Genomic DNA, 15,775 nt, shown 5'->3' on the forward strand with positions numbered 1-15,775 from the left:
TTATTCCAGGAAGTCCAGGGACACTGGCAAATAAATATAATTCTTGTCCAGGTTATTATTTTGTATTGGAGAATCACTGGAGGCTCATGTTTGGTAAAAAGATCATTACTACTAGTAATATCCTATGGGTTTGCTCCAATTAAATTTTAATGCCCCATGCAAAATAGTTTGAGGTTTGAACTCCGATTGACCTCTCTGTTGGCTGTTGCGGGTGAATGCTCCCCAACCAAAATGTATTGAATCTGTGTGAAACTATAATGTCCTTGAACTTGGAATTTTTTCTTTCATAAATGAATCTTAAGTTTTTATGATTTACTTCTCTACTGGGGAGCTACAGTAATTTCTTCTTTACAGAATTTATAATTTTAAGCCCCAGTTATTTTATCTGTGTGACTTTTTGTATAAAAAAAAATTCAAAACTAAAGATGCAACGCATTTTATTTACTTTGCCATTTCCTCATCCTTTAATAATCTAATGAATCAATAATACATTAATAGGATTTCATAAAATTTATCAGATGTTACACATCATTTAAATTGTTATGGCAACTGGATCCGAAGAAAAACTTCTTTCAAAGAAATGATAGCATACATATAAAAGTTTCATTTGTTTTAAAAAAAAATAAAATGAGCTCATTAGTTACAAGTATACCTCTCAACATAAAACAGTTGATCTCCTAAACTCTTAAATATGAAGACTATATCTACTGACTAAAAAGAATGCATATTTATAGAATCATTAAGTCTATAACATTGAATAGTTTTAACAGTGACCACTATAAAATACTACGACAATTTAATCCATATCTATTTAGTCTTCCTATAACTTACATTCATTCCACAAACTACAAATCTCTCATACTTTCGAATCATTTTCAAGCAATAAGATGAGAAACAAAAAATTCATAAATAATGCAAAAGTTGTTAGGCATCATTGATGCTAATGTTAAATGCTTGAAAGTGAATGCTCAATCAAAATCATGCTTAGAGAATTTTCAATTTTCACAGATTTATTGACAACTTTCATTTTAAATCCTTTACACTACTACATGTATAAATGTCCACTATGCTGTAAAATCACATAATTATTTTTGAGGGGATCAAATTTTTTATGGTTTGAGAAATATATATTGGTTTGTGGGAATTTGATTTCGTGGACGAAGAAATGTTATGCAGTAATTTATGTGAAAAATAACATTTCATGGCGGATAAATTTATGGATCTTTTCATACCTCAAAAACATCGAAAATTAAACCCCCGAAAAAATTTGTGATTTCATAGTATACTTTGCAAAATAATATTTTGGTTCTTATTAGTAAGAAAAGAATACCGAATGAGTAGCAATTTTAGTGAGGATTTAATTTTGGCATTATTAGCGAGGCTGTTGAGATCCCTAAAATTGAATTTTGCTAAGAATAAATAATGTATTATTTGTACTAGCTTCTTTAGTGGGCATTTTAAAATCGCTAAAATTACTTCTCGCTAAAGATAAAATACCCGTTTTTAAGGGGAAATCGCTATATTTGCACCTCGCTAAAATTTCCACTTACCAGTATACGGTATCTAAAAACTTTAAAGTAAAATATAAAAATGAATTGTTTGTGGCTTGGCAGTCTGGCAAATAATCTGAATTTCAAATAATTAAAATGTTTCACAGAATAAACTCTTTACTGAAAGAAACAATAGCTCTATCTGATACCTCTCCTTAAGACAATTGACAAAGTTGTCTCAAAAACACACAAGAGTAGCTTTGTACTTCATAAATACACAGTACTGTATATTTATATATGATTTATATCACAGATTCTTATCATTAAGTACAGTAAACTTCAGTTATCAGAAAATCACAAGGATCAGGTAATTTGCTCCCTTAATAGCCAATATTCTTTAAATCTTATCAGCAACAGTGAGGGTGAAAGTCTTCTAACTACATGTACTGTAAACCAACTTTAATTCCCGTGTGAGAAATTTTTCGCAAAGTTCACGACAGCTTCGTCATTGCGAATATTTGTATTCACGCACCAGTATCTCTGTCTATCTAAAACAGATCCAAAAAGGCTTGATCGCAAGAATTAGTCCTTGCTAGCTAGTTTATTCCCGGTTAATCCCGAGATAAAGTCGTCATGAATAAAAGTTGGTTAACAGTATTTAAAAAGTTTGTTATATCCATGATATCTTTGTAAGTTGGCTTTTTATAACCAAATTTTACTGTACATCAAACGCTATCACCTTTCCCTGTGAGATAAATGGAATTAACTTATATCACACTTCCCTTTGTGGGATACGACTACTCAGCCCTAATCAAACTTTCCTTTGTGGGACGTATTGGCCAAGCTTTAGTTTGCTATAGAGGTTAACTTTCTGAACTTTTTTGTCAAAACTTTCACCACCATATTTCTCTCTCAAGCTGTTTCTCAGTATCTGGGACTGGTGTGCCACTTCCCTGGACTTAAAAAAAAAACAAAAAAAGGGTTTATGGAATTGTTTGAAATCAAATCACAAATATACAACATATTTTTTCTAGAAAATGCACATGCTTGAAAACAAGAGCAAGAGACAGTGTTAAGTCAACTACATCACAATAAATATAGTCAAATGTATGTGAATAAGATTAAGAGTAAAAATGTATGTACTATACAGAGTATTTTTAAATCTTGTATATGAGATTTCACTGATAAAATTAAAATGAAGATTCTGAACATATTCTGAATTTTTAAAAAATCAAAATGAAAATAAATTTAAGAATAAAAAAAAACAGAAATAAAACAAAAGAATGAAATAAATGATCAACTATAAAACATACTTACAAGTACATAAAATATGTGACTGAAGAATAATTTGGGGAATTTCTAGCGACATTTCTTACAATTTCAATGCTTTCAAAATTAAATTGCAGTTTCAAATATTATTGTATGCATCGTATTACAAAATTGAAATTGAACACCAAAGCACATGTGCTGAAAAAAGAGATTTGGTGCAGACTGTATGTCTTTTAAACATAAACATGTTTCCTCTTACTTACAGATCTAGAGCTACTAACATATTGAAAAAGAATATTTTCAGAAAAAAGTCCAGGGGTTGCTTGTGTCTCTGGATGCTGATTTTTTTTTTTATTTGTTTCTAAATGATTGAATCTGAAAGCCTTACAACCAAAATCTTAAAGGTCAACAGCTCTGCATCTGTAATGCTTTATAAATAGTTTTCCTACCCCCCCCCCCCCTCCATCTGCCCCTATGCTTCTTATTAAGTGTACCTACTTTTTGTATTGTGATACTTTTGTCCAGCTCCACACTCTTGGCCCGCTGTTCCTTGACTAAAATCTCATCTTCTACCTCTCTTCTTCTAAGTCGTTCTTCCTTGTCCAACCTGCAAAATTTGAATAAAAAATCTTGTTCAATGACGCATTTCTTACACTCAATAAATTCTGTCAATAAGATGGACAGTGCTTTCTCCCGTCATATAAAAACTAGTACTGTGTGCTACAATGTATACAGACACAGAGACCGAGTGAAAGAAAAATAAATGTTTGTCCCCTCCCCCCCCCAAAAAAAGCATTTTAAAACAAGAAGCCATTATGCCAATGGGTCAAAACTCTCACCCAAGTCCCTAAGTCCCTTCTGTTTATTCAAAGTGGATTTTTCCCCAACATACATGTGTAATCCTCTGCATAGTTTTGATCAAATATTGTGGTTCCAGAATATTCCCCATACTTCCAAAAAGTCATGAATACAATACTTGTTTATGCTTCCAAATCAATGTGACAAATCCTAGTTTTTATGTTCTTGAGATGATATTTTTATCATATTTTGTCCTTAAATCATAAAGGAAACTTTGTGTCAAGTTTGGTTGAAATTGGCATAGAAATTAATGAGAAAAGTTAATGGAGACAATGAAATGGAGAATGACATACAACAGACAAATTTTGATCAGAAAAGCTTTGGCACAGGTGTCAGAGCTAAAAGCTTTGCCATGCCTACAGTAATGAATTTCCTTTTTAAAGATGTAACTTCATGCAAATACAGGAACTTACAATCTGAGTTTTTCTTTTTGCTGTTGTTCCTTCTCTATACGAGATTCGTGAGCTTGTTTGGCTTTTATATCCATTTTTCTGGCCACTATTTCTGAAGCATGTTCTTCTGCCTTGTAAATAAAACAAAATGGAGATCATCATTTCCATAAGAAACAAAAGACACAATCACAGATAGTTAATTTCAGAAAAGTCTTAATACCAGCAAAATCTCCTTCATTTACTGTATACAGGGTTATTTTGGCCCTATGTTATTTTCATCCTCTCATATTTGGAAACAAGTTTGTCCCATTTTAAATTCGCCCAAAATGATTTTTGCTTGATATAATGCTGTTTACTTTGAATTCACCCCGTTTTAAATTCGCCAACTTCCTACGAGGACGAAAGGGGCAAAAATAAAACAGGGGCGAAAATTTACCTGTAAACAGTATTTTACTGATTTCAAATAAAAATGTAAATACAACTACATTGCACATGCATGAAATCAGTTGCGTCATTCCTTGAAAGCCCTGAAATGTACAGTTAAACCTCTGGCATTACGTTATTTATTTGTGAACATTTAGAGAAAATATCTCTACCATTTTTCTGTGGTCTGTGATAGAAGAACGCCATTCATCCATTTCATCTTCCAGCTTCTGCTGAGCAAGTTTGGCATGTAGTGATTTCCTTTCTCTTTCCATCCTGTTAAAAAAGTCCCCTCTTTATTAAATATATATTTAAGTACATGTATCGAATTTAAATATTAACCATCCTAGATATAGTATTTCAGTTTAAACTGAGAACTCTAAGAATATAATTAACTCTATGAAACATTTCAGCATGAAATGGTGAATATCAGTTTCAAAAATGAGCGACTTCTATCTCAATATGAAGGTCTAATATCTCAATATGATTTTTTTAAGATCAAATACTTCAATATGTAAGTGTCATATCTCAATATGGAAGGTATAAAATCTGTTCTCTCAACATAGGGTCTTATATCTCAATAGGAATGTCTGATATCTCAACAGGAAGGTCTGATATCTCAATATGATGGAAAAATATCTGAATGTCAATATATGATCTTAATATAAATGTCTGATATCTCGACAATATCAAGGTCTGATATTTCAATATGAAGGCTTTCACTAAATATATATGAAGGTGTAATAATTCAATATAAAGTAGGGGTGGAACGATACACAGATCTCGCGATACGATACGTATCTCGATATATTAGCACGATACGATACATATCTCGATATTATGATAAATTATAAAACTATTTTTAAAAAGTGTATTATTTCATTTTCTGTCTTGACATTAAATCAACTGTTACATGATAAATTATAAAACTATGCAAGAGAATTAGTCTTTTATTTAATTTTTTTTTGTCTTGACATTAAATCAACAAATTATTCTTAGACTATATAAAATCATATATGCCTTGAAATGAATACTTGAAGTTCATCAAATTCATTGACTAAAACCTTACAAAAACAATAATACATGTACATATTAATGTTACCAAATTTCTATAAACAAGTTATTGACAAACAGTTGTGTAGTTCATCTAAGAACACTGACTAAAATTTCATATAAAAAGACAGCACATTTACATTATAATCAATTGCTGAAAGTCTGTAGCCTAGTTGAGATTACAAAAAAGCACGAGATGGACTAAAAATTAATAGTATAAAATGTTCTGGAAACGATACTCTTCTATGTATAACACGCATTACATACTGAACTTTTCTTGTCCAATCTTCCAAGGCTGCTTAAAAGTAGAAAAGTTTTACCCCTTATCAACGACTTATTAGTTCTACATTATGTTTTCAAAATCATCATCGTCTCTATGTTTCGTACAAGCCGCCATTTTCCAAGGACAGGTACTTTCATTTTCAATTTTTGGATAGGTCGTTCGTGTATCGTTTCGTACCGATATTTGAATGCTTGTATCTTAAACCGTATCTTAGAGGAAAATATCGATATGTATCGGTGTATCGGTATATCGTCCCAGCCCTAATATAAAGGTCGACTAACCTGCTGAGATTTAATTCCTTGTCTCGTCTTTCTAATGCCTGTTGATGATTTAAGGTGGCATGTCTGTGTTTTCTGTTGATGCTGGATTTCAAGCTCATCTCTTCTTTTCTGCATTAAAAAAAAATTATAAAGATTCAAAAGAATCCTCTGTTAACCATCCACACCTCTTCAACAAAAAATATTGTATGTTAGACACGAAACTGAATGCTGTAGATAATGAGTTCATAACTCAACTCAACTTAATGATAAAATTACAAATGTGGTATTATAATACTGTCATTTGACTCATTGTTTCTCTGAGACAGAAAAATAACAAAATTTAATCCATAAAGAAATTGAATAAAACATAAATGAGCTCATTCCTGATCTAAGTTAAACTTTTCTACCATATACAGTGGAGCCTCATTTATTCCGATGCTTTGGTTCCCAGTCAATTTGTCCAGATATGCGAAGCGCTCGAATATCTGAATAACTAGTTAAATGAGACCAAATAACATTAAAAAATTCCATCTCGATTAAAAATCGTCCAGATACTGAAGTGTCCGGATATCTGGGGTCTGGATATCTGAAGGTCCACTATATTTCTTTCAAAAAAATGAGAATGAGATCAAAAGTTAGCTGATGTTTTGCCTGGAGGCTGCTGTCTTACTCAGTAAGTTTCTCTAGCTCTCTTTGTCTTTGTTCAAATGCCTCTCTCTTACTTCTGTCTTCCAGTAGCTTACGCTGAAAATAAAGGACAACAACTCTGAAAACCATTAACTAAATGTTAAATTCTATTCAGAGCGAAAATTGTACAATTTATGGTCCAGTTTTTTGTTAATACAGTATAATTTCTCCAAACCGGCTACCGCCGGTTCCATAAAATTTGGCCGGTTTACACAGAATCCGGACTGCAGGAAAAATGCAGGAAAATATTAATTTTGAAAATTTCATTGTTTATTTACAAGTTCATTATTATACATAATATAAATTATAATTAAATGATGAAATCAATCAATATTTTGGAGTCTAGAAATTATAAAACAGTCTCTTATGACTTACTGTATTTTCTTGTTTTTCATGAAGTTTGAAAGTTGGGTGAAATGTTACCTAAATCAAAATCTACAGGCACACATAATATAGGCCCAGTATATATCAAGCGAATCACGTTTCGCTTGTCAAAGAGCTCATTCAATGTGAAAACAGTACGGCACAATTATTTACGATGTGCTAATTATCAGATTTAACTTTTAATTTTTATGTAAAAAGTAACGTCTTCAACCTGGTGTTATAGCACCATTTTGATATACGTTTGATTTTCGATCCCCATTTGTATATTGATTTGTAAATCGCGTACATATTTATTTTTTGTATTTTTGTTATAATGTGGTAAAAGGATCGAGTTAAAACATTATTAATTTTTTTAATTGTAATTCAATCATATACTAGTAGTTTTTTTTCAACTGGGCCATATCAACGCCGCATTTCACTGAGTTCGTTTCATGGCACTGCTAATGTAAACACAGATTATCAAGTCCACCACGAAAGGTGTTAATTGCTTTGAAGTAACTCAGGTTTGGCCGGTATAGAGGAAATAATTACCGTTAATTATGAGCAGTTGGGACCAGTATGGCCGTTGGGAATACAGAATAGACAGTATACGGACTGCACAGAATTTTTTCTAATGAATTTGCTAAAGAAGTGCATGGGACTAAAATTTATAGACGGAATGGACAAAAGTCCGGAGTACTCAGAGTCCGGATTAGACAAATTTTACTGTAATATATTTCAACATCCACTCAAAAATATTACACTGCACTAATGACCAAACATAGTTATTTACTGTAAGTTTATTATATCTAGCATGTACACCTGTACTATATTCGAAGGTGTTTAAAAAACTACAAAGCCATATCCAATATATTTACAGTATTTTTTTAGCATTAAAAAATGCAATGTATTTATCACCAAGTTTATGAGCTACATTTGTATTTAACTTCAGAATTATTAATAATTGGCAGTACATGTACAAGTACCACAGAGTTGAATCCCAGTATTAAATCCATTACTTACCAATGTTTCCTGTAGTAGTCTGTTCTCCTTTTTCTGGGAGGCAGACTTTAAATCGCTCTCACTCTTCATACGAATCAGCTCCTTCATTTCTTCTTCATCTCGAGTTAGGAATGATTTATTGGTTTCCTAGAGCAAGAGAATTCATAGTCATATTCTGACCAATTGTTCAATATCTATGGAAAATGTGGTTTTTCTAGTGTCTTATTTCCTTTGAAACTAACATTTGGCATAAAACTCATCAGCATAAAGTTGTTCTCCAAGAAAGGGTACTTTGATGCAGTTTGTGACTCTGCTATGCATGAACATAAATACATGTATCTAGATTTTTATTTGTCTTCACCACTACAAGGCACTTAAATGACTTCTGGCCCCGGGATCATGAAACAGACTTAGACTTAAGTTAAAATTTCAATTATTTATAAAATCTTGAAAACTTGTTAAAGGAAACTCATGATTTGCATACAACAGCAGACTGATGATATAAAATCGGGAGGTATTTTCATTTTGGGCTGCTTGACCTCTAAAAAAATCAGCATCTAAGGCATTTTTTGACTTAAGCTTAAGATGCTTCATGATCCCGGGGCCTGTTCTAATACCAGCTTTATTTTCTTACTTGCAATCTCTTTTTCAGGTCTTCTTTTTCTTTTCTGTCTGACATTTGTAGGTCCTAGAAAAGTTAAAAATGGATTTGTTGTTAAAGAAAATACCTTATAATTCCCCTGCAAAGAAAAAGCATATTACAAAAGCTTGACAATTATACAATATGTTGTAATTAAGGACTTAATGTCAACAAGTGTTGAGAATACTTGGCATCCTTAGTTACTGTAAGATAACATCATTTAAATAATAAACAATATCTTAATTTATAATATTTATTCATAATGTAGAAGTATTAATCTCATAATCCCTTCTAGAACTTTTTAGGGACCTCTGAAGAACCTACAGTTAAAATTTGTCATCAAGAACAAATGGGGATATCCAGGATTTTGAGTTAACAAGGTTAAAATGTTTAAATATAAGGGGGGAGGAGGGACTTTAAACTCACTTTGACACATTCGACTTATCTACCCTCATCCTTAGATGAGTCTGGGGCCTTTTAACTGTTTACCTACCCTCATCCTTAGATGAGTCTGGGGCCTTTTAACTGTTTACCTACCCTCATCCTTAGATGAGTCTGGAGCCCTTTAACTGTTTACCTATCCTCATCCTCAGCTGAGTCTGGGACTTTACAACTGTTTACCTGCCCTCATCCTTAGGTGTGTTTGGGACATTACAACTGTTTACTCCCTCATCCTTAGCTAAGTCTGGGACCTTATAATTGTTTACCTACCCTCATCCTTAGTGGGGTTTGGGACCTTACATGTATATCTGTTTACCTACCCCCATCTTTAGTTGTGTTTGGGACATTACAACTGTTTACTTACCCTCATCCTTAGTTGTGTTTGGGACATTACAACTGTTTACTTACCCTCATCCTTAGCTAAGTCCGGGGCCTTTTAACTGTTTACCTACCCTCATCCTTAGCTGGGTCTGGGACCTTTTAACTGTTTACCTACCCTCATCCTTAGCTGGGTCTGGGACCTTTTAACTGTTTACCTACCCTCATCCTTAGCTGGGTCTGAGACCGCCTCTCCCAATCTTTATAACTGTTCTGTATTTCTCTATTTACACTCTCCTTCCATTTTTCCTCCTCTTTCTTCCTTCTTTTGTCCTTCTGTTTCTATTAAATGAAAAATGTTCCTTTTTGATAAGATCAGATTTAAATACAACCAATCTAATTAAAATTGGATCTTTAATCTAGTCTTGTTAGATCAGTACACAAAATTTAGCCATCTAACAGAAATGGATCAAAAATCTCACTTTTATTAGATTTAAATACATTTCATATGAGAAAGCTTTAAAGTCCGACTAGTATGTTAATTAACTAATCCCCGTGCATTAGTCTGTTTGCTAATTTTTCGTCATTCGCAATCTTCTTTTTTTACTTTAAATTTGTATTGGTATAATAAAACAGTTTAGTATATCATTGATTTCAGTTCCTCAAGGCCAGGACTATTTCCCGAGATGCAGCTGAATGATATACTTTAACTGTATAATAACCTTCTTCATATCCTTAATTCTGTTCTCCTCTGCCAGTAGCTGCCTCCTTTTCATTTCTGTTCTGACCTTGACCTCTTCTTCCAGTTTATGCTGCTCTTCCCAAGCCAGGTCAGCTATGAAGCGGTCACGGTTGGCTGAAATCTCTCCCTCACCTTTCATCATCATTAATTCTAAAATTCTCTGGTCCTACAAATTTTTAGGAATAATTCAATAGGTCAATCATTCAAATGTACATGTACAATAATTTTTATTTGGGTATTGAGAGTTGACATTCCAAGAAGGAATAAGGAAGAAAAATAAAACCAATGCCTAATTTATTTACAATTTGATACACTTACCGTAATATCTTTATTTAGACAAATACTTCCTGAAATTGTTACCCAAAATTAATATAGAATATGGCAGAGATATATCCCTTGACTTACCCTGGGTGTGGCAGTGATTTGAGAGAGATCCTGTGATTGGCTGAGAGTTTTCCTGAGTTTTGTATTTTCTATTGGCCTGGCCTCTCGTATCGTACTCTTATTCAGCAGTGAGGTTCCAGACAGGGAAAGACTAGAGGCACTCTTGCTTCTTTTTATTGAAGACCTTTTTGAAGCCCTAAAAATAGACAGTGACAAGTATATCAATGAAGAAAAGAAAGTATTGAAATTACACAGCTCAAGTATTGTATACTGTAAATCACTTTTTATTCGCGAGACGATATGCTCGCGAAAATTTAATTCTCGCGTATAATAGAATTCCTCAAGATTATATAGAGCAATGACCACAATTCGTGAAAATTTTGTCTCGCTAATAAAGAGTCAATGACTTTCTCGCGAAAATAAGGTGTCGCAAAAATTAAGTGATCTACAGTATATGATTCTAGATAAAAGACCACAATCCACTTGAATCTGTAAGAAAATTTTCTTTTTTCATAAACAGTGCTTGACTCATAAATATATGCATGAATGTATGTTTCATGAGCAGATGAGCACAAAGACTCATATAATTAAGGAAAAATAAAGTTCTCACAAATTAAAAGTGATTTACAGTATATACAAGACAGCTGAGCCAGGGACCATAAAACTTAGACAAGCTCACTTTTGATCTCAGTCTCATTTTTTCCAATGGAAAAATGAGACTAAGATCATAAGTGAGCTTGTCTAAGTTTCATCGCCCCCAGGGCTAACTTTTATTACCCCCAGGGCTGATCATTTTACCGTGCAGATCCCGGCCTTTCTTTCCTGGACAAGAGTTCATTCCTCAGCTTCATGCTCTCTTCGTGAAGGTCATTCATTCTGTTAACAAAGTACAAATATCTCAAAGCAGGAACATTTACCATCATTACTTTAAAACTAAATAAAAGTTAATTCAAGATTTAATTAAAATATGTCATTGGAATAATAAATTTTAGCTATGCCTTTTTTTAAAACATGAAAAAACATCTTCACTACAATTTTCTTTTCAATTCTTTTCCTGCTAATACAAAGCTCATCTGGCATTCTGAATATCTACAGAGTATATAGTCAATGTTTTACCCCCTGGTGTGACCCCTTTATGACCCACTGACCTAGTTAATGTTTTACCACTGATCGTTATGAATACCTCTAGTGTGACCTGTTTATGACCCACTGACCTAGTTAATGTTTTTACCTCTGATTAAGTTCATTGGGGTGACCCATTTATGACCCACTGACCTAGTTTAATGCTTTACCTGATTAAGTTCATTGGGGATGACCCCTTTATGACCCACTGACCTAGTTATTGTTTTTACCTTCGATTAAGTTCATTGGGGTGAACCATTTATGACCCACTGACCTAATTAATGTTTTACCTGATTAAGTTCATTGGGGGTGACCAATTTATAACCCACTGACCTAGTTATTGTTTTTACCTCTGATTAAGTTCATTGGGGTGACCCATTTATGACCCACTGACCTAGTTAATGTTTTACCTCTGATTGAGTTCGTTAGGTGTGACCCGTTTATGACCCACTGATGTAGCCCATGCTGTTCTGTTTCTCTGTAGACTGCCTTTACTTTTATTTAGTCCTTCATCTGCAAGACAATAAAACAAGTACATTAGAAAACTTTACCAAACATAAGACCTCATTGTCTAATTTGCAAGTTCAGACTTTCCTCATCTACTAAATTATCTATTTGTAAATTAATGTACAGCCAAAACTCTATATCTCAAAATCAGAGAGAAAATACCTATTTATGTTTGTACTACATGAGTTTAATATAAACTGATTTTCTATGACACAACCTGATAAAGTCCTTGTGAGTCGACTTCTCGTGGCTGGTGAGCGGGCCGACTGAGATCGCCCTATCTGAGATTTCCCGCGAGGTTTCCTTGGAGTCTTTTTTGATTGTGGGACTATTTCAATCTTGTTTCTCTCACTCCTGCATAACTTCAATTTTCCTAATAAAAACATTATTTAAGATTTAAAAGAAAAATAAAATTTGTGTTCATTTTTTCATAATCATATTATTCAGTCAACATGATCAACAAGCTTTGTACAATCATACACTGTAATGCTTATAATTCCCTTATACTTTCATTAGCAAGAACTTTTAGTATTGTGTGAAAATACAAGACTTGATCCATTTTTAAATTTCATTTTGGTATATAATTGTTCAAATATTTATTATATTTTATTACTAAAAATTATAAAATAAATCAATTTAACTGAAATTAACTCAATATATCTCAAAATTTTGTTTCACTGAAAATACAAAACACATGTAATTTTCATGGGTGAAAAAGCAGCTGCAATAGAAATAAGGTACTGAAAAGAAACTTTTATTCGTGTTTACATTATTTGTCAATCTACCAGGTAAAAACTAGTTTGCTACATCAATTTTTCGCAATCAAGATTTATAAAAACTATTGTTAATAGAAACAGAGACTTAAGGACCGATTTGAAGTGAGAAATATTTGCAATGACAAAACTGTAAACCTTGCGAGAATTTCTCTCCAAGGAAGAAAAGTTGGTTTATAGTATATCTATACTGTCTTAGAAATCCATAGTGAAACCTACTCTGTCTGTCCTGTTCATGTTCGTCGTAGATGTTATATATAGTTCTAAGAGGGAGGTCCTGAGGAAGAAGCTCCTCCTGGAAATCTGATAACGGCTTGTACAACAGATTTACTGGCTGTCAAAGAAAAAACAATATAAAATAACATATGCTTCAATCAAAATCTGAAGAGTTTCTATAGAAAAGATTCTATATATCTGTCATTCTTTGTCTGCATCAAAAATACATTATCTTATCATTGTACATTGTAATTAAACCTGTGAAACTTTTCTAAAAGCCAACTCTTAAGAGTTATTTTTCTTATCATAATATCGATGAACCTTAAACCAGTTATACTCACCTTAACACCCACTCTGGCACAAGCCTCCAGTGACCTTGGACTTGTGAGAACATATTTGCTGTCCTCAAATTTAGGATCCTCAAAGTTAAAAAGATTGATGTTTGGTGTTGAGTTCTCCCTAGCTTCTGGAAAAAAATTCAATTATAAGAATCATAAAAACGAAACATTTTTATTTTAAAAAAGATGTTTTGACTTGTAATTTGTACAAAAGTTAGTAATTTCTATGAAATATACTATGAAAAAAAGAAATATGTAACCACTGCCTCACAAGTCAATAACAATTTGCTCTACTATTAGATGGTAGACAGACTACTCGGCCCAAAGACACCTCGGCCCGTGCTGGTTGACACCTCGGCCCTGACAGGTAGGCTCAAAATCATTGACAGCTCGGCCCATACCGAAGACTGCTCGGCCCGTTAGGAATAAAATTAAATTTAGTTTGTTTAAATTACATGTACCCCCTGGTAGTTTAATTTTTTTTGTACTTTCTATCCACGGTAATGTAAATTTGTACTATGTATATTTAATCACTATACCTATACTATAAATATACGATAATTTCAATATTTCAGTATTTTCTAACAAACCACAGCACAACATCAAATTACAATCCATTGATTGGGATGTACATGTAATAGGTCTACACAGAAGTTTATGCCCTGGTCTGTAAGATTTATTGACTTGTTTATTTTTGATATATATATTTTACTATTTAATTGTAAAAACTCATATTTTTTTCAAATCAATTCAATAAAATATTAACAATGGTTTCTTAAAGGAACTTTTCATTAACATGAGTAAGTCTCCCAATATTATGGCTTCTCGTAATTAACTCCTCATAGTCACCACCCCCTATGACACGCGCTCGAGACTCTATAGGATGCACTGCATCTTCTTGTTTGTTTAATGATTAGCACTTATAATCAAGTTACTAATGGATTGTCTTTCTTTAATTGTCATCAATTTGCCTTCTTGGAAGATTGCAAATATATCAAATTAATTTTCTTTTGCATTTCATAGATATATAACAGCATTAATAATAAATATATTTAATTAAAATATTATATTTCTGTTTGGGCCCAGGTGTCTTTTATGTGAGCCAAGGTGTCTGCAAATTTGGGCCAAGCCATCGGAGCCGAGGTGTCAATGGGCCGAGGTATCGTTGGGCCGAGCAGTCTGACATTCTATTAGATATCTCCCTCATTTTAATATCGTCTTGGAGATACAAAGTTATTTTGCCCCAGCCAGTGGCCGTGACTAGTGCGAGGACACTTGTCTGCAAGTCAGGGGATGGGGGTCATCAGTATCAAATTCCAAATTTTCTCTGTTCCTGTTTAATCTTTTGACTGTGCTTTTTAATTGTTTATTTCCAGTCAAAGTCGCTGTAAACCATGCATTGAAACAGTTTGATCTGCATTTAATGAATTATCAAAACTGATATTATTCCCATTAAAGCAATCAAATAGCTTGCAAAAATTAATCATTGTGCAGAGGTTTATGTCAATATGCAGACCAACGATTATTTCTTCTATGAGGTCGAATGGTATAAACCTGTCAGTGCACGTTTTTACAAATTAGAATCTACCGAAAAAATACAGGTACAATTTACAACGCTGCATACATCAGATAAACTTACTTTCTGCATCGAAGAGTTCGTCATATGTCGTCATCTTCTCGGTTCAATTTTATTTCTTATAAGTGAAATATCATTAATTTTATCAGAGCAAAGCAACTGTCTGTCAAATTCAAGCTTCGACTCATCCGCGCCGCCATTCGTAAACAAAGAAATCGGAGTCGGCAAAACGTTTTAGAGAAAACTGTTACAAAGAGGAATATATATTTCCGTGAAAACTTTGTCATTGATTCGACAGGAATCTGGGCGCACTTGAGGATGAAAAAAATTATTTCAACATATTTTATCATTCGTTTGGCATTTCTGCTTCCTTCGAATAAGGAAAACATTTTTTTTCCGATTGTGTGTCCTATACTCTCATTCATCTAGGCCTATTCCTGATTTCAAGTCTGTCAAAGAGAATAATGCGTCTTGATTCGGTAATAATTTTCATCCATTAGTATGTAAAATGTATGCAACTCCGAATAAAACGGAGTATACTCCCATCCCCATCCCTCAGGAACATGCACAGGCACTTGTTTCTGTAATAAATTTTTGACCCATAGTATAATAATAACACGTGTTATTATTATACTATG

The 15,775-nt window shown here is 33.0% G+C and overlaps 1 protein-coding gene across 3 annotated transcripts; it reads right to left on the reverse strand.

Annotated features, from left to right (window-relative positions):
- Positions 1–454: 454 nt before the first annotated feature.
- LOC134275027 (coiled-coil domain-containing protein 177-like) lies at positions 455–15,345 on the reverse strand. Of its 3 annotated transcripts, XM_062757267.1 has the most exons (18): positions 15,201–15,345; positions 13,565–13,689; positions 13,227–13,341; positions 12,452–12,607; positions 12,138–12,240; positions 11,404–11,481; positions 10,627–10,801; positions 10,202–10,387; positions 9,702–9,821; positions 8,715–8,768; positions 8,102–8,227; positions 6,699–6,772; positions 6,050–6,157; positions 4,606–4,708; positions 4,031–4,140; positions 3,258–3,366; positions 2,808–2,826; positions 455–2,448 (listed from the first exon to the last, which is right to left on the reverse strand). In XM_062757267.1, the coding sequence occupies exons 1-18, from the start codon at positions 15,232–15,234 to the stop codon at positions 2,384–2,386; spliced, it is 1,860 nt and encodes a 619-aa protein (XP_062613251.1). In that variant the 5' UTR covers positions 15,235–15,345; the 3' UTR covers positions 455–2,383. The 3 variants fall into 3 exon arrangements, with proteins under 3 accessions (XP_062613251.1, XP_062613250.1, XP_062613249.1); XM_062757266.1 differs by lacking the exon at positions 2,808–2,826 and having other exon boundaries at positions 13,565–13,686; positions 15,197–15,345; XM_062757265.1 differs by lacking the exon at positions 2,808–2,826 and having other exon boundaries at positions 456–2,448.
- Positions 15,346–15,775: the final 430 nt, after the last annotated feature.

The sequence above is a fragment of the Saccostrea cucullata genome, unplaced genomic scaffold (assembly GCF_032062105.1).
Source record: "Saccostrea cucullata isolate Sc308-1 unplaced genomic scaffold, CSIRO_AGI_Scuc_v1 ctg273, whole genome shotgun sequence".
Classification (NCBI taxonomy): Eukaryota; Metazoa; Mollusca; class Bivalvia; order Ostreida; family Ostreidae; genus Saccostrea; species Saccostrea cuccullata.

Excerpts from the sequence above, each read along its gene's own strand:
- LOC134275027 (XM_062757265.1), bottom strand. The coding sequence starts at position 15,234 with ATGACGACATATGACGAACTCTTCGATGCAGAAA. Across the intron at positions 13,690-15,200 it reads CGAACTCTTCGATGCAGAAA|AAGCTAGGGAGAACTCAACA; the intron begins GTAAGTTTATCT and ends ATTTTTTTCCAG. Across the intron at positions 10,802-11,403 it reads GAAAGGCCGGGATCTGCACG|GGCTTCAAAAAGGTCTTCAA; the intron begins GTAAAATGATCA and ends GTCTATTTTTAG.